General features: G+C 44.1%; 1 protein-coding gene across 1 annotated transcript; it reads left to right on the top strand.

Moving 5' to 3' along the window:
* Positions 1-454: 454 nt before the first annotated feature.
* On the top strand, positions 455-19663 carry LOC118391880 (CAAX prenyl protease 2-like). Its single transcript, XM_035783355.2, has 8 exons — positions 455-790; positions 9196-9298; positions 9755-9838; positions 9923-10001; positions 10100-10267; positions 12359-12430; positions 12584-12646; positions 15233-19663. Exons 1-8 carry the CDS (start codon positions 621-623, stop codon positions 15460-15462), a joined length of 969 nt encoding a protein of 322 aa, XP_035639248.1. The 5' UTR covers positions 455-620; the 3' UTR covers positions 15463-19663.
* Positions 19664-20877: the final 1214 nt, after the last annotated feature.

Raw genomic sequence — 20877 nt, 5'->3', positions numbered from 1 at the left:
TACAGTAGCATGTGTAGATTAGTTTGTGTGAATGACAATGTTTTTTAGTTTTTTTCAGAAACACCTCACTGCTCTATATTCTAGGGAGATATGATGTGGCTGTACATTTGAAGAATGAGCAATCTGTTGACCTGCTGAGAAACATATGCTACCTTTCCCCAAGGCAAAAAAGGTCATTTCCTGCTACTTATGGGTAAATATTTAAATTATATTAATAATAATGTATAAAACATTTAAAGTAGGCCTATAATAAAATTAAGAAGATTTGCATGTAGAGTTATGCTTTGCGTTAGCTTAATAAAACGTGGAAAAAAATAATCAAATGCTCTAATACAAACATTCCTTAATGTTTTTTTGTTAATTGACTGCCATTAAACTCCTATTATACAGTCCTAATAATACACTGACATACGAATGTGTCACGGGAAGGCGTGCGTCTGACGCCACATGATGACGTTAAATTACAGCGCCCAGGATATGTTATTTGAGCGAGCAAGAACTGACATTTTTCTCAGCTCGCGTTTATGAATATTTTTTCACCAATTAAGGTGGTCAGGGAATTATCACACCACTGCATAATATCTTTGTCCAAACACAACCATTGACTCTGTACCCTCGCCATGGTAGAGGATGACGATTTAACGCCAAATGTTATGTCAAACCAAATGTGGAGCAGCAATGGCGAGTTTGTCCCTCCTGACGGAATATGTTGGGTGTCTGTTCTGTCATGTTTGCTGCTTGCCTGCTCCTACGTTGGGAGTTTATACGTGTGGAGAAGTGATTTGCCAAGGTAAGCCTCGTATTTCTTTGCTTTCTTGATTCGTAGAATATTCTACAGACATACGGAAGTGGTAGTTTGCCAGCTTGTCGGTGGATAACTACCTAGCACGGCTTTCGTGCAGGGCAATTCCATGGTAACGGAATTACGCTGAATCTCCGTTGTTTCACTTAAATATATGCCAAACCAAAAACATCGATTTCAAAGTTGAACAAGCCATATTACTCTGAACAATTTACATAGTAATTTCAACTAAAAAAGCCCAAAGGCCAGCAGATGGAGTTATTGAGGCGTTTACATATAATTAGTGGATTTTCTAAAGCATACTGGAAATGTAGCTATTTTAAATAATTCGTAATTTAGTTAGTCTAAAGCACTTATCAGAGACCTGCCTCGATCCTGCTATTTCTTCTGCTAACAAATGGGGAAATGATTAAATTCAGAATTGCCGTCATTACTGGTAAAATGCCTTCACTACTAGTAAAATGCTCGCTCAGAAAAGATGATCCAAGCAGATGGATATTATTGTTGATATTAACAGGCTGAGCAATCAACTTGATTTAAATGAAGATGAAAAAGCAGCGCTTGCTAAATGCTAATGTTATCTGGATGACATGTATAACAATTAGGCACAGAGTGCGTGTTGGCAGGTACCTAGTGTTTAGCACGTTGGGACAGTAACCGAAAGGTTGCTAGATCGAATCCCCGAGCTGACAAGGTAAAAATCTGTTGTTCTGCCCCTGAACAAGGCAGTTAACCCACTATTCCCAGGCCAGCATTGTAAATAAGAATTTGTTCTTAACTGACTTGCCTAGTTAAATAAAGTTTTAAAAAAAGGGTGCCTTGATCAAAGGCCAAATGGATTGAAAAAGGGGACCCCCCCCCCCCTTATTTCTTTAATTTGGAGAAGAGTAGGCAGACTAGTATTACATCCATTTATGTAAATGACACTATCTGATTAATAAGAAAATACTCTTTCTACAGAAAATACTCCTTCTACAGTTCACTATATCAATCTCATCTTTCAGAAGTCAACTTGGATTCATTTTTTGATTCAGTTAATAACTCTGCCTATTGAAGAAAGGTTTAAGAAACTTGTGATTCTGATATAGATATTACAGAGTTAGACCAAGCCATTAAACAAATGCCTATAGGTCAATCTCCAGGACGGGATGGTCTGACTCCTGAATTCTATTGACATTTTTGGCCTGATATTAGAAAGCTATTTTTTTCTAACTACAAAGAGGTTATTGCTAATGCTATCTTATCTCCTTCTTTGAGACGGGGACAAATAGTTCTTATACCCAAACCAACTCTTTACCTGGACAATTGGAGACCAATCATGTTGTTGGCAACTGACTATAAGTAGCCCATGCCTGCTAACTGCTAGCTTGCTAACCCGGTCTGCTAACTGCTAGCTTGCCTTCCCGGTCTACTAACTGCTAGCCCCTGCTATCTGCTAGCTTTCCTGCCGCAGTCTGCTAACTGCTTGCTTGCTAACCCGGTCTGCTAACTGCTAACCCGGTCTGCTAACTGCTAACCCGGTCTGCTAACTGCTAACCCGGTCTGCTAACTGCTAACCCGGTCTGCTAACTGCTAACCCGGTCTGCTAACTGCTAACCCGGTCTGCTAACTGCTAACCCGGTCTGCTAACTGCTAACCCGGTCTGCTAACTGCTAACCCGGTCTGCTAACTGCTAACCCGGTCTGCTAACTGCTAACCCGGTCTGCTAACTGCTAACCCGGTCTGCTAACTGCTATCCCCTGCTAACTGCTAGCTTGTTTAGCCCCGGGCCTACTAACTGTTAGCTTGTTAGCATTGACCTGCTAATTATCTGAATCGCCGTGTCCCCAGTCAGCCTAACCACTCACTGGACCCATATGTTCACTTGGCTACGCATTATTAGAGAGGCACCTTTCCAGAAACTCACTGTTGCCGCTTGCTATAGACATCCCTCTGCCCACAGCTGTGCCCTCAATACCATATGTGTGTGTGTTTATTTACTTGCTTATCTCGATTCTTCATCTAGAGAGATTGTCCTCCATCTTATCTTCTGAGCTCGTGCTACTAGGTGACCTAAACTGGGACATGCTTAACACCCCGGTCATCCTACAATCTGAGCTTGATGCCCTCAATCTCACACAAATTATCAATGAAGCTACCAGGTACAACCCCAAATCAGTAAACACGGGCACCCTCATAGATGTCATCCTAACTAACTCGCCCTCCAAATTCACCTCTGCTGTTTTCAACCAAGTTCTCAGCGATCACTGCCTCATTGTCTGCATCCGTAATGGGTCTGCGACCAAACGACCACCCCTCATCACTGTCAAACGCTCCCTAAAACACTTCTGTGAGCAGGCCTTTCCAATCGACCTGGCCAGGGTATCCTGGAATGACATTGACCTCATCCTGTCAGTAGATGATTCCTGGCTATTCTTTAAAAGTGCCTTCCTCACCATCTTAAGCATGCCCCACTCAAAAAAATGTAGAACTAGGAATAGATATAGTCCTTGGTTCACTCCAGACCTGTCTACCCTTTACCAGCACAAAAACATCTTGTGGCGTTCTGCATTAGCATCGAATAGCCCCCGTGATATGCAACTTTTCAGGGAAGTTAGGAACAAATATACACAGGCAGTTTAGAACTGCTCTGAGGTTAGGAAACACTGTTACCACTGATAAATCCACTATAATTGAGAATGAAAAACATATTGTCTGACAACTTGGATGGAAAATTACTGAGGATGATAGGAGACGATATTGCCACTACTATTTGCCAACTATTCAACCTAAACTTACATAAGTGTGTACCCCCAGGCTTTTAGGGAAGCAAAAGTCATTCCGCAACTCAAGAATCGTAAGGCACCCTTTAATGGCTCAAATAGCCGACCAATCAGCCTGTTACTAACCTTTAGGAAACTTTTGAAAAAAATGTTGTTTGACCAGATACAATGCTATTTTACAGTGAATAAATTAACAAACTTTCAACAATTTATACGGAAGGGCATTCAACAAATGAGGATTGATGGATATAAATGGATAATAAGATTGTGGTAGCTGTTTTGTTAGACATCAGTGCAGCTTTTGACATTATCGAACATAGTATGCTGCTGGAAAAAGTACATGTTGGCTTTACACCCTGTGCTATATTGTGAATTGAGTTAATTGTCTAACAGAACACAGGGTGTTCTTTAATGGTAGTCTCTCCAACATAATCCAGGTTGAATCAGGTACTCCCCAAGGCAGCTGTCTAGGCCCCTTACTTTTTTCAATCTTTACTAACGACATGCCACTGGCTCTGAGTAAAGCCGGTGTGTCTATGTATGCAGATGACTCAACACTACACACATCAGATGTTCTGCCTTATTATTATTCGACCATGCTCGTCATTTATGAACATTTGAACATCTTGTCCATGTTCTGTTATAATCTCCACCCGGCACAGCCAGAAGAGGACTGGCCACCCCACATAGCCTGGTTCCTCTCTAGGTTTCTTCCTAGGTTTTGGCCTTTCTAGGGAGTTTTTCCTAGCCACAGTGCTTCTTCACCTGCATTGCTTGCTGTTTGGGGTTTTAGGCTGGGTTTCTGTACAGCACTTTGAGATATCAGCTGATGTACAAAGGGCTATATAAATACATTTGATTTGATCAGCTAATACAGCGAGTGAAATCACTGCAACACTTAGAGCCGCAGTCAGTTTCAGAATACCCTTTGCCTTGATGACAGCTTTGCTCACTTTTGGCTTTCTCTGAACCATCTTCATTAGTTGGTAGGAACTGAAAATTGGACTCATCAGACCAAAGGACAGATTTCCGCCGGTCTAATGTCCACATTACTTGTGTTTCTTGGTTCAGGGAAGTCTCTTCTTATTGTAATTGTTTCTTTGCAGCAATTCGAAATGAAGGCCTGATTCACTTCGTCTCCTCTGAACAGTTGATGTTGAGATATCTGTTACTTGAACATGGTAAAGCATTTATCTGGGCTGCAATCTGAGGTGCAGTTAACAGTAATGAACTTTTCCTCTACAGTACAGGTATCTCTGGGTATTCCTTTCCTGTGGCGGTCCTCATGAGAGCCAGTTTCATCATAGCGCTTGATGGTTTTTGCCACTGCAAAAGTTATGTTAACATTAAAATGTTCCATATTGACTAGAGGTCGACCGATTTAATCGGCAGGGCCAATTTTCAAGTTTTCATAACAATCGGTAATCTGCATTTTTGGATGCCGATTACATTGCAATCCACCAGGAGACTGCGTGGCAGGCTGACCAACTGTTACGCGAGTGCAGCAAGGAGCCAAGTTAAGTTGCTAGCTAGCATTAAGCTTGTCTTATAAAAAAACAATCAAGTTTAACATAATCACTAGTTGACTACATATGGTTGAATATATTATTAGTTTAACTAGCTTGTCCTGCATTGCATATAATCAATGCGGTGCCTGTTCATTTATCATCGAATCACAGCCTACTTGGACGAACAGGTGCTGATTTAACAAAAGCGCATTCGTTAAAAAAGTACAATCGTTGCACCAATGTGTACCTAACCATATACATCAATGCCTTTCTTCAAATCAATACACAAGTACTGTATATATATATTTTTTTTACCTGCATATTTAGTTAATATCGCCTGCTAACATGAATTTCTTTTAACTAGGGAAATTGTCACTTCTCTTGCGTTCAGTGCAAGCAGAGTCAGGGTATATGCAGCAGCTTGGACCGCCTGGCTCGTTGTGAACTGTGTGAAGACCATTTATTCCTAACAAAGACTAATTAATTTGCAAGAATTTTACATAATTATGACATAACATTGAAGGTTGTGCAATGTAACAGCAATATTTAGACTTAAGGTTGCCATCCGTTAGATAAAATACGGAACGGTTCCGTATTTCACTGAAAGAATAAACATTTTGTTTTTTCGAAATGATATAGTTTCAAGATTTGACCATATTAATGACCTAAGGCTCATATTTCTGTGTTTATTATAATTAAGTCTATGATTTGATATTTGATAGAGCAGTCTGACTGAGCAGTGGTAGGCAGCAGCTGGCTCGTAAGCATTCATTTAAACACCACTTTCCTGCGTTTGCCAGCAGCTCTTCGCAATGCTTGAAGCACAGCTCTGTTTATGACTTCAAGCCTATCAACTCCTGAGATTAGGCTGGCAATACTATAGTGCCAATAAGAACATTGACTAGTCAGAGGTATATGAAATACAAATACATTTACATTTACATTTAAGTCATTTAGCAGACGCTCTTATCCAGAGCGACTTACAAATTGGTGCATTCACCTTATGGCATCCAGTGGAACAGCCACTTTACAATAGTGCATCTAAATCTTTTAGGGGGGGGGGGGGTTGAGAAGGATTACTTATCCTATCCTAGGTATTCCTTAAAGAGGTGGGGTTTCAGGTGTCTCCGGAAGGTGGTGATTGACAAATAGTATAGAGAGAAATAGTCCTATAATTCCTATAATAACTACAACCTAAAACTTCTTAACTGTGAATATTGAAGACTCATGTTAAAAGGAACCACCAGCTTTCATATGTTCTGAGCAAGGAACTTAAACATTAGCTTTCTTACATGGCACATATTGCACTTTTACTTTCTTCTCCAACACTTGTTTTTTAATTATTTAAACCAAATTGAACATGTTTCATTATTTGAGGCTAAATTGATTTTATTGATGTATTATATTAATTAAGTTAAAATAAGTGTTCATTCAGTATTGTTGTAATTGTCATTATTACAAATACATTTTCAAAAATCGTCCGATTAATCGGCAGCAGCTTTTTTTGGTCCTCCAATAATCATTATCTGTATCGGTGTTGAAAAATCATAATCGGTCTACCTCTAATATTGACTGACCTTCATGTCTTAAAGTAATGATGGACTGTCGTTTCTCTTTGCTTATTTGAGCTGTTCTTGCCATAATATGGACTTGGTCTTTTACCAAATAGGGCTATCTTCTGTATACCACCCCTACCATGTCACAACACAACTGATTGGCTCAAATGCATTAAGAAGGAAATACGTTCCACAAATTAACATTTAACAAGGCACACCTGTTAATTTAAATGCATTCCAGGTGACTACCTCATGAAGCTGACTGCGAGAATGCCAAGAGGTCCTTGTACCTAGCATTGAGCATGGTGGTGACACAGTAAAGGGGCTCAGAGAGAATGCCACCGAATCGCTTGTTGTGTGGGCAGTTTTGTTGAGCAGGTGTTTTAAAGCCATGACAGAGGGTATCACGTCTGCTGCAAATGCAGTTGATTAGCTTATTTCTCGAGTCAGTTGTTCGAATGGAGCTAGGAGTGATCATGTTTCCAAGTATCAAACGTTCTCAAATGCCATTGAAATGGCTGCAGCGGTCTGAGAACCAGCACATTCTTGAGAGTGCAATAAGCCTTTCCTCAGTACGAAATCCTTGTCGACCTTCTGTGCTGTCAGACTCCGCATGCTCATGGGGTTGACATCGCTGGTCCAAATGTCAGTCGTGAAGCTAATAGCAGTGACGCCCATAGCAAGTAGCTCATGGATGTGTGTTTTAGCAATATTGTGTAACTCCAGTCGGGCAATCTGGAGAAATAGCGCCTACTTGATAGTATGTACCTCTTTAAGGAATACCTAGGATACGTAATCCTTCTCACCCCCCCCCAAAAGATTTAGATGCACTATTGTAAAGTGGCTGTTCCACTGGATGTCATAAGGTGAATGCACCAATTTATAAGTCGCTCTGGATAAGAGCGTCTGCTAAATGACTTAAATGTAATGTAAATGTAAATGTACCGGGGCTCGAGGTGTTCAACCAGTCGGCTAATACCAACATCACCCAAGACCGAGAACGGTTGATTGTCAAGGTAAATTATCTTTGCGTTAATGGATTTCACCTTTTGAGTTGTCTCGCTGAAGTTTTCTTACGCTTTCAAATGACTGTATTCTTCATGCCATCATTACGCCAATTACCTACTTTATGCACGTCAGCTTTGTCATCGATTTTTCACATCGGCGTTAAACTAGACATTGTGCCGATGTTGGCATTTTTAGCTAATATCGTCCGATTCCGATGTGCATCCCTGGTAACTAGTGTTCCATTATTAAAGATAAACAAGGCAGGCCCTGTTGTGTGGTCAGGTGCCACAAAGAACGACTTGGGAAAATTACAACTGGCCCAGGACAGCACGGCTGCCTCTTAAATGTACAGCTAACATTAATAATATGGTTCAATGTAGAGGTGAAATTCACTAGCACACAGTTCGAATACCCATGCATACGCCACTGTAGCTCAGTTGGTAGAGCATGGCGCTTGTAACGCCAGGGTAGTGGGTTCGATTCCCGGGACCACCCATACGTAGAATGTATGCACACATGACTGTAAGTCGCTTTGGATAAAAGCGTCCGCTAAATGGCATATATTATTATTATACAACACATGTCACCAGAGGTCTCTTCAGTCACCAAGTCCAGAACAGACTATGGGAGGCGGACAGTACCTCATAGAGCCATGACTACATGATGCAAGCAGTAGAATCCGATTTAAAGACAGATAAAAATACACCTTATGTAACAGTGAGGACTCTGAAAAGACACACACACACACACACACACACACACACACACACACACACACACAGACTATACACACATGTACATCTGGATAGTGTGTTGTAGGACACTAGTGACTAGAGGGCACACACTTAATGTATTGTGAAATCTGTTGTAAAATGTATTTTAATGTTTAAAAGTTGTAATATAATGTGTATTACTGCCTTAATTTTTGCTGAACCCAAGCCAAGAAAGAGAAGCTGCTGCCTTGGCAGGAACTAATCGAGATCCATAATAAACCCCAGGAAGAGTAGCTGCTGCCTTGGCAGGAACTAATGGGGGTCCATAATAAACCCCAGGAAGAGTAGCTGCTGCCTTGGAAGGAACTAATGGAAATCCATAATAAACCCCAGGAAGAGTAAATGACTTAATATCGCCATCTGCTGGCTCCTGGGCTCGTGCAGATGCAAAGTTTGGTAACAGAATTACTGTAACATCTCCCAAATATTTATTCTGTTACCAAACCCTATTGTTTTTATAAAATGTTCAGTGTAAATTGTTAAAATTAGTTGTGCATAGTTATATGGTTTGTTAAACTTTGAAATGAATTGTTTGTGTTTGGTTATACATTTTAAATAGAAAATTCTGAGTCTCCGTGTAATTCTGCTACCATGGAATTTCCGTGCAGCAGTCTGCTAGCCTTTCATTATTTGCTGATAAATTAGCAAGCAAACTAAAGCAGAGGGCTTGTTTGTTTAGTTTCCTGCTTAACTGCAGTGTTCTTGCTCTTTGAGGGGCTGGTTTGTTTACAAAATGTAATGTTGACACGTGCATCTCCTGTGTGTGCATCACGTGCCTGCTCCCAGGGACCACCCGGCCGTTATCAAGAGGCGCTTCACCAGTGTCCTAATCGTGTCTGCCTTGTCGCCTGTCTTTGTGTGGACATGGAAGGTGTACACTGGTGTGATGGTGAGTCTCTACGCCGCGCTGTCTCCGCTATAGGTCGACTGCTATAGGTCGACTGCTATAGGTCGACTGCTATAGGTCGACTGCTATAGGTCGACTGCTATTCGATGACAAAGCTCATGATTGGAAATGACAGCTGAGCCTTTGAATAGCAGTCTGCTGTAGTTTTTATATGGGGAAACGATGGGTTATATTAGCGTAGTGCGTCACATACTCCAATACAGTACAACTACACCATAGCCAGCTTTCCAAGAAACCTCTTGCCCTGGCCTATAATGGACTTGATACATTGCAATCCTTTATCTGGGCACAGATGCATGACACAGGTCCTTTAAGGCTGGGGCACAGGATAACGGTTGATTTCAGCCTATTTCCTGGTCTGTTCATGGAGTGTTATGTTATGCTATACACGAGAACATTTCCCTGAATTCCATCACTACTTCTCTTGTTCCCCTATAGCCCGGCCCGTCGTTGCTGGCTCTGATGGGCATTCGCTTCGAGGGCCTCATCCCAGCCATCATACTGCCTCTGCTGCTCACCATGGTAACAGACACAACAGACTGTTGGAGATATACTTTTGGTATTGTTTGACCTACAGTTGTTAACCTCTGACCTTTGCTCTGGTAGGTTCTGTTTCTTGGCCCTCTCATCCAACTGGCTATGGACTGCCCCTGGGGCTTCATGGATGGGATACGAGTGGCCCTTGGTGAGAGACTGTCCAGAGATGATTATTCACCCAATATGGTTATTACTGCGTTATTCTGGAGACCATCTCTCTCTCTCCCCCTCCCCCCACTCCAACAGACCCATGGTTCTGGGCTCTGTGCCTCAGAGACATGCGCTGGCTGAGGAACCAGGTGGTGGCCCCTCTGACTGAGGAGCTGGTGTTCAGGGCTTGTATGCTGCCCATGCTGGTACCCTGCGCCAGCCCCTCCACTGCCATGTTGACCTGTCCCCTCTTTTTCGGAGTAGGTAAGTCTCATCAACATGCAGATCTGGTTTGCATTTAGAAAAATCTGCTTGCCTCAACCCCAACTGAATTGAACAAATAATGTATTGGATTTAGCAGCATTTCATAATGTATGTGTCATGTCAGTTAATGTCTGTGCGAGTCAATACGAACACCATCTGCCATTTTGACCTACATAAATATTGATGCAAAAGCTGTGCTGTACACCAGGGGTGCAGCTGCAGCCAACATGTACAGTGCCTTCGGAAAGTATTCAGACCCCTTAACTTTTTCCAATTTTGTTATGTCACAGCCTTATTCTAAAATGGATTAAAAAAATAAAATTCTCAGCAATCTATACACAATACCCCATAATGACAAAGCTAAACAGCTTTTTAGAAATGGTTGCTAAGTTATTACAAACAAAAAAACGATACCTTGTTTACGTAAGTATTCAGACCTTTTGCTATGAGACTCGAAATTGATCTCCGGTGCATCCTGTTTCCATTGATCATCCTAGATGTTTCTACAACTTGAATGGAGTCCACCTGTGGTAAATTGAATTGATTGGACATGATTTGGAAAGGCACCCACCTGTCTATAAGCAAGATTCTCTGGTCTGATGAAACCAAGATTGAACTCTTTGGCCTGAATGCCAAGCATCACGTCTGGAGGAAACCTGGCACCATCCCTATGATGAAGCATGGTGGTAGTGGCAGCATCATACTGTGGGGATGTTTTTCAGTGACAGGGAATGGGAGACAGTATTGAGGTAAAGATGAAGGGAGTAAAGTACGGAGAGATCCTTGATGAAAACCTGTACCTGAGTTCTCAGGACCTCCGACTGGGGCGAAGGTTCACCACCTAAGAGGACAACATGGGAGTGGCTTCGGGACAAGTCTATGAATGTCCTTGAGTGGCCCAGGCAGAGCCCGGACTTCAACCTGATTGAACATCTCTGGAGAGACCTAAAACTAGCTGTGCAGCAACACTCCCCATCCAACCTTACAGAGCTTGAGAGGATCTGCAGAGAAGAATGGGAGAAACTTCCCAATACAGGTGTGCCAAGCTTGTAGCATCATGCCCAAGAAGACTCAAGGCTGTAATTGCTGCCAAAGGTGCTTCAACAAAGAACTGAGTAAAGGGTCTGAATACTTATGTAAATGTTGTTTCCATTTTTAATTTGGTATAAATTAGCAAAAAAATAAAACTGTTTTTACTTTGTCATTATGGGGTATTGTGTGGAGGAAAAAAACTAATGTAATGAATTTTAGAATAAGGCTGTAACCTAACAAAATGTTGAAGAAGTCCAGGGGGCTGAAGGCACTGTAGTTTTGTGTGTCTTGACTAATAATTTTCATGCAAATGGAACACCTGGCATATCAACGTAAAGCGAGAGAGAAGCACTCTGCTTTCCTCTACTAGTTTTTGGGCTTCGCTAAACTCATTTAGGTGCTTCGAGCATCTGGACATAAATTCTATTATTATAATTATTGATATTATTATTATTATTATTCATATTATTATTATTATTATTATTTAGTATTCATAGTATTAAGATTATTATGATTAGTATTATGATTAGTATTCATAGTATTATGATTAGTATTCATAGTATTATGATTAGTATTCAGTATTATTCATATTTGTATTATTCATATTCTTATTATTCATCTTATAATTCACGTTATTATTATTAATATTAATGTTATTCATATAATTATTGTTATTATTCATATAATTGTTTTGACTCATATTATTAATATTACAGAAAGGCAGTAGGCTTAAACCTCTATTGACCTGATATGTTCTTAATAATATAGGAGCAAACGAGACGATTTTCAGTCAGACCAACTGTCCTCATACAACTGCCGCTGGAAAGCAATGTTTTTTTACTGCCACAAAAAAAATATTAATAAGAGTTTTAGCTAGACATAAAAAATAAAAATAAAAATGAACCCGTAGCTCTCACCAGTACCGCAAAAATGATGCATGTGAAAGTGGTAAACAAAATGTAAATGGAGAATACATTTGAATGATGACATCATTTTTTAAACTCTGTCCATGATGTCTTATTTTTTTGTCCGGAAACTCTAAAGATGTTGTCTTCACAGCTCACTTTCATCATGTGATAGAACTGCTGCGATTCAGACAGGGCAGCGTGTCTGGGATCTTTCTCGCTGCAGGTAAGGACCAACCCGATTTAACTTCAGCTTTTCTACTTTGTCTCACATGTGGTAGATGGCTCCTGTAGCGTAGCTATGTGCTCTTCTTTTCCACTGACTGTTAAATAGACTGTATATGATTATTAATGCTGTGTGTTAATGTTTGTGTTGCAGTGTTCCAGTTTTCCTACACTGCTGTCTTTGGAGCTTACACTGCCTTCATATTTATCAGAACAGGTGGGTACTAGCTACACTACATGACCGACATGAGGTCTGTGGGCACTAGCTAGGTCTGTCTGGGTCTGTGGGTACTAGCTACACTACATGACCTACATGAGGTCTGTCTGGGTCTGTGGGCACTAGCTAGGTCGGTCTGGGTCTGTGGGCACTAGCTCGGTCTGTCTGGGTCTGTGGGCACTAGCTAGGTCTGTCTGGGTCTGTGGGTACTAGCTACACTACATGACCGACATGAGGTCTGTGGGCACTAGCTAGGTCTGTCTGGGTCTGTGGGTACTAGCTACACTACATGACCTACATGAGGTCTGTCTGGGTCTGTGGGCACTAGCTAGGTCGGTCTGGGTCTGTGGGCACTAGCTAGGTCGGTCTGGGTCTGTGGCCACTAGCTCGGTCGGTCTGGGTCTGTGGGCACTAGCTAGGTCTGTCTGGGTCTGTGGGTACTAGCTAGGTCTGTCTGGGTCTGTGGGTACTAGCTACACTACATGACCGACATGAGGTCTGTGGGCACTAGCTAGGTCTGTCTGGGTCTGTGGGTACTAGCTACACTACATGACCTACATGAGGTCTGTCTGGGTCTGTGGGCACTAGCTAGGTCGGTCTGGGTCTGTGGGCACTAGCTAGGTCGGTCTGGGTCTGTGGCCACTAGCTCGGTCGGTCTGGGTCTGTGGGCACTAGCTCGGTCGGTCTGGGTCTGTGGGCACTAGCTCGGTCGGTCTGGGTCTGTGGGTACTAGCTAGGTCTGTCTGGGTCTGTGGGTACTAGCTACACTACATGACCGACATGAGGTCTGTGGGCACTAGCTAGGTCTGTCTGGGTCTGTGGGTACTAGCTACACTACATGACCGACATGAGGTCTGTGGGCACTAGCTAGGTCTGTCTGGGTCTGTGGGTACTAGCTACACTACATGACCTACATGAGGTCTGTCTGGGTCTGTGGGCACTAGCTAGGTCGGTCTGGGTCTGTGGGCACTAGCTCGGTCGGTCTGGGTCTGTGGGCACCAGCTCGGTCGGTCTGGGTCTGTGGGCACCAGCTCGGTCGGTCTGGGTCTGTGGGCACCAGCTCGGTCGGTCTGGGTCTGTGGGCACCAGCTCGGTCGGTCTGGGTCTGTGGGCACCAGCTCGGTCGGTCTGGGTCTGTGGGCACCAGCTCGGTCGGTCTGGGTCTGTGGGCACCAGCTCGGTCGGTCTGGGTCTGTGGGCACCAGCTCGGTCGGTCTGGGTCTGTGGGCACCAGCTCGGTCGGTCTGGGTCTGTGGGCACCAGCTCGGTCGGTCTGGGTCTGTGGGCACTAGCTACACTACATGACCTACATGAGGTCTGTCTGGTTCTGTGGGCACTAGCTAGGTCGGTCTGGGTCTGTGGGCACTAGCTCGGTCGGTCTGGTTCTGTGGGCACTAGCTCGGTCGGTCTGGTTCTGTGGGCACTAGCTCGGTCGGTCTGGGTCTGTGGGCACCAGCTCGGTCGGTCTGGGTCTGTGGGCACCAGCTCGGTCGGTCTGGGTCTGTGGGCACCAGCTCGGTCGGTCTGGGTCTGTGGGCACCAGCTCGGTCGGTCTGGGTCTGTGGGCACCAGCTCGGTCGGTCTGGGTCTGTGGGCACCAGCTCGGTCGGTCTGGGTCTGTGGGCACCAGCTCGGTCGGTCTGGGTCTGTGGGCACCAGCTCGGTCGGTCTGGGTCTGTGGGCACTAGCTCGGTCGGTCTGGGTCTGTGGGCACTAGCTCGGTCGGTCGGTCTGGGTCTGTGGGCACTAGCTCGGTCGGTCGGTCTGGGTCTGTGGGCACTAGCTCGGTCGGTCGGTCTGGGTCTGTGGGCACTAGCTCGGTCGGTCGGTCTGGGTCTGTGGGCACTAGCTCGGTCGGTCGGTCTGGGTCTGTGGGCACTAGCTCGGTCGGTCGGTCTGGGTCTGTGGGCACTAGCTCGGTCGGTCGGTCTGGGTCTGTGGGCACTAGCTCGGTCGGTCGGTCTGGGTCTGTGGGCACTAGCTCGGTCGGTCGGTCTGGGTCTGTGGGCACTAGCTCGGTCGGTCGGTCTGGGTCTGTGGGCACTAGCTCGGTCGGTCGGTCTGGGTCTGTGGGCACTAGCTCGGTCGGTCGGTCTGGGTCTGTGGGCACTAGCTCGGTCGGTCGGTCTGGGTCTGTGGGCACTAGCTCGGTCGGTCGGTCTGGGTCTGTGGGCACTAGCTCGGTCGGTCGGTCTGGGTCTGTGGGCACTAGCTCGGTCGGTCGGTCTGGGTCTGTGGGCACTAGCTCGGTCGGTCGGTCTGGGTCTGTGGGCACTAGCTCGGTCGGTCGGTCTGGGTCTGTGGGCACTAGCTCGGTCGGTCGGTCTGGGTCTGTGGGCACCAGCTCGGTCTGGGTCTGTGGTCTGGGTCTGTGGGCACCAGCTCGGTCTGGGTCTGTGGGCACCAGCTCGGTCGGTCGGTCTGGGTCTGTGGGCACTAGCTCGGTCGGTCTGGGCCTCTTGGCAGATTGGCAGATTGGTAGTTGTGTGGGTGCAACCATTTTTGTTACCTTGAATATTTCTATCTACCTAATATTGGTTAATATTTACTGAATATTTCTAGCTACTCTTTTGTCTCTGTCCTCAGGTCACCTGGTGGGACCGGTGCTGTGCCACTCTTTCTGTAATCACATGGGCTTCCCTGCCCTGAGCACGGCCCTGGAGCACCGCCACCGCCTCACCATCCTCTCCTGCTACCTGCTGGGGGTCCTCCTCTTCCTCCTCCTCCTCTTCCCCCTCACAGACCCCCTCTACTACGGCCTGCCCACCCCCGTCTGCACCCTGGCCTCTGTCCCCAGCTCCCTATGCATCTCCTGATCCAACGCCCACCCACCACACACACCCCTCTCTACTTGATGGACCGGTTCGCTGATTCTACCACCCATCAGCAGCCAAAAGGAGGAGCGGTCCAAGTGGTCCTAGCACTAGGGGTGTTTTAGCTCTTCGGTCATGCCTGCTTGGATGGGCTCTCTCTGGGGGGAGGTGGGAAGGGTTATGGCTGTGTCAGGTATGGACATTCAGTACTATCGGCTGTCTATACTATGTATGCTGCTAGGGGCAACTTAGACAGCCATTCCCTATGTTCAGGTTACATTTGCAGTCAGTCAGTTAGCCAGTCAGTTAATATGTGGTCTGTAGTGTCGACTCAACAAAGGAACCGTATCTGGCCAAGATGTGAGGCGCTGTAGTAGTAAGACATTCTGGTGATCAATAACGTCAGTGTTTTCATTGGTTCTAGATGCTGAATAAGAGTTATTTATTTACACATCTGCATGTTTCTATACTGGTGTTTTATTGGTGGCGGATAGTTGGGTTGGACTGTAGTTGTCCATGATAGTTTAGCCACAGTTCTCAGTCTTCCTCTCAGGCTTTTAAGACACCAGACGATTGGTGTTTGGCGAGATCACAAAGTGTACAGTCTTTACCCAGCCCTGAATTCAGTCATACACTCAAGTTGTCGCTCATTCCAAGTCATGCCGATAGAAGCCTATAATCCCGAAGCTAACATTACCATTCTTAGCGCCAGGAGTTTTTCCCTGACTATGTGAACCTGATCAGGAAAAACTCTGGGCCCCTATCATTCTCTGCACACAGTTTGACTCTTTGTTCTTGAACTGCTTCTTTATTTGAGCGATTGAAGGGGGAGGAACCTTAAGGTGGGGTGGGATGATGGACAGTTTCCCCCTTAAGGGACTTGGACCCTTGTAAGACTCAGGTGTCCTGTAGTCGTATGTAGGTTTGAATGATATCTACCCACTACTTTGCATGCTGCTACATGTTGCAATATGGATGTCAGACAAGATGACAGGTCTATATTCTTCTACAGATGGACACACACACACACACACACACACACACACACACGCTACAGTGCATTTTGAATGTATTCAGACCCCTTGACTTTTTCCAAATTTTGTTACGTTACAGACTTATTCTAAAATTGATTAAATAATTTTTCAGCAATCTACACACAATGACACGTTTAAATTTTTTTTTTTACACATGAATTACAAATTTAAAAAATTATACCTTATTTACATAAGTATTCAGACCTTTTGCTATGAGACTCGAAATTGATCTCCGGTGCATCCTGTTTCCATTGACCATCCTAGATGTTTCTACAACTTGAATGGAGTCCACCTGGGGTAAATTCAATTGATTGGACATGATTTGGAAAGGCACACACCTGTCTATATAAGGTCACACAGTTGACAGTGCATGTCAGAGCAAAAACCAAGCTATGAGGTCGAAGGAATTGTCCGTAGAGCTCCGAGACAGGATTGTGTTGAAGCACAGATTCCTGTGGCATTTAAGGTCCCCAAGAACACATTGGCCTCCATGATTCTTAAATGGAAAAATGTTGAAATCACCAAGACTCTTTCTAGAGCTGGGCAATTGGGGGAGAAGGGTCTTGGTCAGGGAGGTGACCAAGAACCAGATGGTCACTCTGACAGAGCTCCAGAATTCCTCTGTGGAGATGGGAGAAACTTCCAGGTGGACAACCATCTCTGCAGCACTCCACCAATCAGGCCTTTATGGTAGAATGGCCAGACCGATGCCACTCTTCAGTAAAAGGCACATGACAGCCAACTTGAAGTTTGCCAAAAGGCATATAAATGACCCAGACCATGAGAAACAAGATTCTCTGGTCTGATGAAACCAAGATTGAACTCTTTGTCCTGAATGCCAAGCATTACGTCTGGAGGAAACCTGGCACCATCTCTACGGTGAAGCATGGTGGTGGTGGCAGCATGCTGTGGGGATGTTTTTCAGTGGCAGGGACTGGGAGACTATTCAGGATCGAGGCAAAGATGAACAGAGCAAAGTACACCAAGATCCTTGATGAAAACCTGCTCTAGAGCGCTCAGGACCTCAGACTGGGGCAAAGGTTCACCGTCCAACAGCACAATGATCTTAAGCACAGAGCCAAGACAACGCAGGAGTGGCTTTGGGACAAGTCTGGCCCAGCCAGAGCCCAGACTAGAACCCGATCGAACATCTCTGGAGAGACCTGAAAATAGCTGTGCAACAACGCTCCCCATCCAACCTGACAGAGTTTGAGAGGATCTGCAGAGAAGAATGGGAGAAACTCCCCAAATACAGGTGTGCCAAGCTTGTAGCGCCATACCCAAGACTCGAGGCTGTAATCACTGCCAAAGTTGCTTCAACAAAGTACTGAGTAAATGGTCTGAATACTTTTGTAAATGTGATATTTTAATTTTTAAAACAATTTATTTAGCGAGAAAATTGTTCCCTGTTTTTACATTGTCATTATGGGGTTATTGTGTTTAGATTGATGAGGGGGAATAAAAACAATTGAATCCATTTTAGAGTAAGTCTGTAACGTAACAAAATGTGGAAAAAGTTGAGGGGTCTGAAAACTTTCCAAATGCACTGTATTACCCAAAAGAAGGTAATGTACAGACAGTGTTACATCCCAATGTTTACTCACTCACTCACCGCAAATGATACTTTTCGTTTGTGAAAATACATTTATTTGACCAGGCTGTGACCATTGTAGTCCATTGCACTATATAGACAGGGTGTAGGTTAGATTCAGGGTGGGTTGTTGATTTTTATAGGGAATTGTAATGGGACCTGATGTAATACTATATAACAGTTCCACCTGACTAGAACAGAAGTGTGGTGTGGTTCATGAACCAGCAGATTGAATCACACTGAATGTATTGCAACGGGATGTCGAGGCAGTTGAAGTCACTGGTCCGATTTATAAACAGACTTCAATGTGTAAATTGGAACCATATCTCTGGAGAGTCCCATGCAGGAGACGCTAACATTCACTGACAAAGATCTGTGAAGCGATCTACCACAGCAGTGAGGACTGTACTGTATAAGCTATGAAGGAGTTACATTATGGTTCTTCAGCAATAACTTAGTTGATGGAAAAGGACCAAAATCAGGGAATTATCTGAAATGGGTGTGTATGTGAATTTAAAAAGCACTTCTTGTTGCTTGAACATTTCAGAATAATGACCAGCCATTATTTTGAATAGCTAGTTTATGTTTGGGCCAACCTCAGATGAGCCATGTATCTCCTAGTTGAAGGTTCAATAGACATTATCTTGAATAAACCTGCATGGTGCGTCCAGACCATCTGTAATGACCTGAATTGTACGTCAGAGGGCGCAAGAGTACCATGTCTGGGCGTGCTGCCGTCGTTATGTGAAGCACAGGAACCTGGGACTTTCTCACAGGCTGTTCATGGGGTTGTTCTTGACGGGTAGTCATCCGTCACTTGAAAAACCAATCTGTTTTTATTCTGTTTTTTTTCCTCCCACAAGCCTTGATCCAATAGACAGGACGGATATCGGCTTAGAGAAGAGAGTGGGTTTGAACCAAACAACTTAGTGATACAGATCGGCTAGCTACCTTCGCTCTGTTGAGTAATCTCTCAGATTAATTAAACAAGGACTGTAGGATCTAGCCTCCCTTTTTAGAGTCAAACTCTAAATTATCTTGATGTCTCCCTCTCACAACCTGCATGTGAATGTTTTGACTTGAGGCACTAGGCACTGGCCACTCTTAAGCACTGGCCACTCTTAAGCACTGGCCTAGATGTCATTTTGGACCAATAACTCAGATGACCGTTGTTTCCCCCTACAGTGACGACCGTTGTTTCCCCCTACAGTGACGACCGTTGTTTCCCCCTACAGTGACGACCGTTGTTTCCCCCTACAGTGACGACCGTTGTTTCCCCCTACAGTGACGACCGTTGTTTCCCCCTACAGTGACGACCGTTGTTTCCCCCTACAGTGACGACCGTTGTTTCCCCCTACAGTGACGACCGTTGTTTCCCCCTACAGTGACGACCGTTGTTTCCCCCTACAGAGACGACCGTTGTTTCCCCCTACAGAGACGACCGTTGTTTCCCCCTACAGTGACGACCGTTGTTTCCCCCTACAGAGACGACCGTTGTTTCCCCCTACAGAGACGACCGTTGTTTCCCCCTACAGAGACGACCGTTGTTTCCCCCTACAGAGACGACCGTTGTTTCCCCCTACAGTGACGACCGTTGTTTCCCCCTACAGAGACTAACCATCTGGTTCAGATAGCTGCTAGATTGACTTTGTTGTCGAAATTTACACACACACATTTATACATGACGAGGCTGTCAAATTCTTATTAGGTAGGCTCAGGAGACCGTACATCTATAGATTAATATTGTCAGGAGATGGCACATCTACAGATTAGAGAGAGCTGTTTCATCAATACAATCAAATTTCATCTAACATCTCATTCTCCCACATCATCAACGTTCTCCCTTTTTGGAAAACATATATTTTGTCACTGGCTCGAATTGTCTGAATCCTGCCTTGTCACGGGTTCGGCTGCTTCTCACCAGAATGTTCTTATTTTATTTTCCTGATATTGACTTGAATTGAAATGCGTAGGCTACATTTGCAAGGCACTTGGGAGAAAAGCTGACTCCCCTTTCCTGCTTGACAACACTTTCACTTTCTCTTTTTACATTTTTTCTCTCAAATGTCAGAACCAAACAATCCCGTCTACAGTACTCTCAAACTAGTGACTTCCTGTTCATGCATAAAGCGGACACACAGCGGTAGAGACAGGAATATATATTTTTGTAAGTTAATATGAAGCTCTCTTTTACTAAAATGACAAAACAGAAGAATGATTTAGTATTTAAAAGATTGGGTTTTTCAGAGTAGTTGACTCTGACCTGGTTGTGAAGACAATAAGACGATGCACATGTTTTATATTGGATACCATATTTTGTAATCAAATCTATTTTAGTGACATGGACCTGAATCTACTGATATTTGGGTTTCTGGCCACAGTGTACAATGCAATTTTTTGGGGGACTTCAATATTGAACAGACAGTGTTTTATAACGACAATATTTTATGAGATCTTATAGAAATCACACACTGCGAAAAGCTCAAGAATTTGGAAATAAACAAGCTAATTTTATAAAATGTCTCTGGTGTTGTTTTTGATCGTCCTTGTGCCCAATGTTTTACTTTTCACTTAAATAATTTGACTCAATTGTTGAATTCCTGTATCCGTCCCCAGTGATTTATTTATTTATTTTTATTTAACCTTTATTTAACCGGGTAGGCTAGTTGAGAACAAGTTCTCATTTGCAACTGCGACCTGGCCAAGATAAAGCATAGCATTTTGACACATACAACAACAGAGTTACACATGGAATAAACAAAATATAGTCAATAATACAGTAGAACAAAAGAA

This window comes from Oncorhynchus keta, chromosome 13 (genome assembly GCF_023373465.1).
Source record: "Oncorhynchus keta strain PuntledgeMale-10-30-2019 chromosome 13, Oket_V2, whole genome shotgun sequence".
Lineage (NCBI taxonomy): Eukaryota > Metazoa > Chordata > Actinopteri > Salmoniformes > Salmonidae > Oncorhynchus > Oncorhynchus keta.
Note: the sequence above shows the minus strand (reverse complement) of the source record. Positions and strands in the feature narration are given on the sequence as shown.

What these genes read in the sequence shown, in the direction of transcription:
- LOC118391880 (XM_035783355.2), top strand. Translation starts at nt 621, where the DNA reads ATGGTAGAGGATGACGATTTAACGCCAAATGTTATGTCAAACCAAATG. An exon ending in TGCCTCTGCTGCTCACCATG is followed by an intron (nt 9,839 to 9,922) that starts GTAACAGACACA and finishes TTGCTCTGGTAG; the next exon opens with GTTCTGTTTCTTGGCCCTCT. An exon ending in TGGGATACGAGTGGCCCTTG is followed by an intron (nt 10,002 to 10,099) that starts GTGAGAGACTGT and finishes CCACTCCAACAG; the next exon opens with ACCCATGGTTCTGGGCTCTG.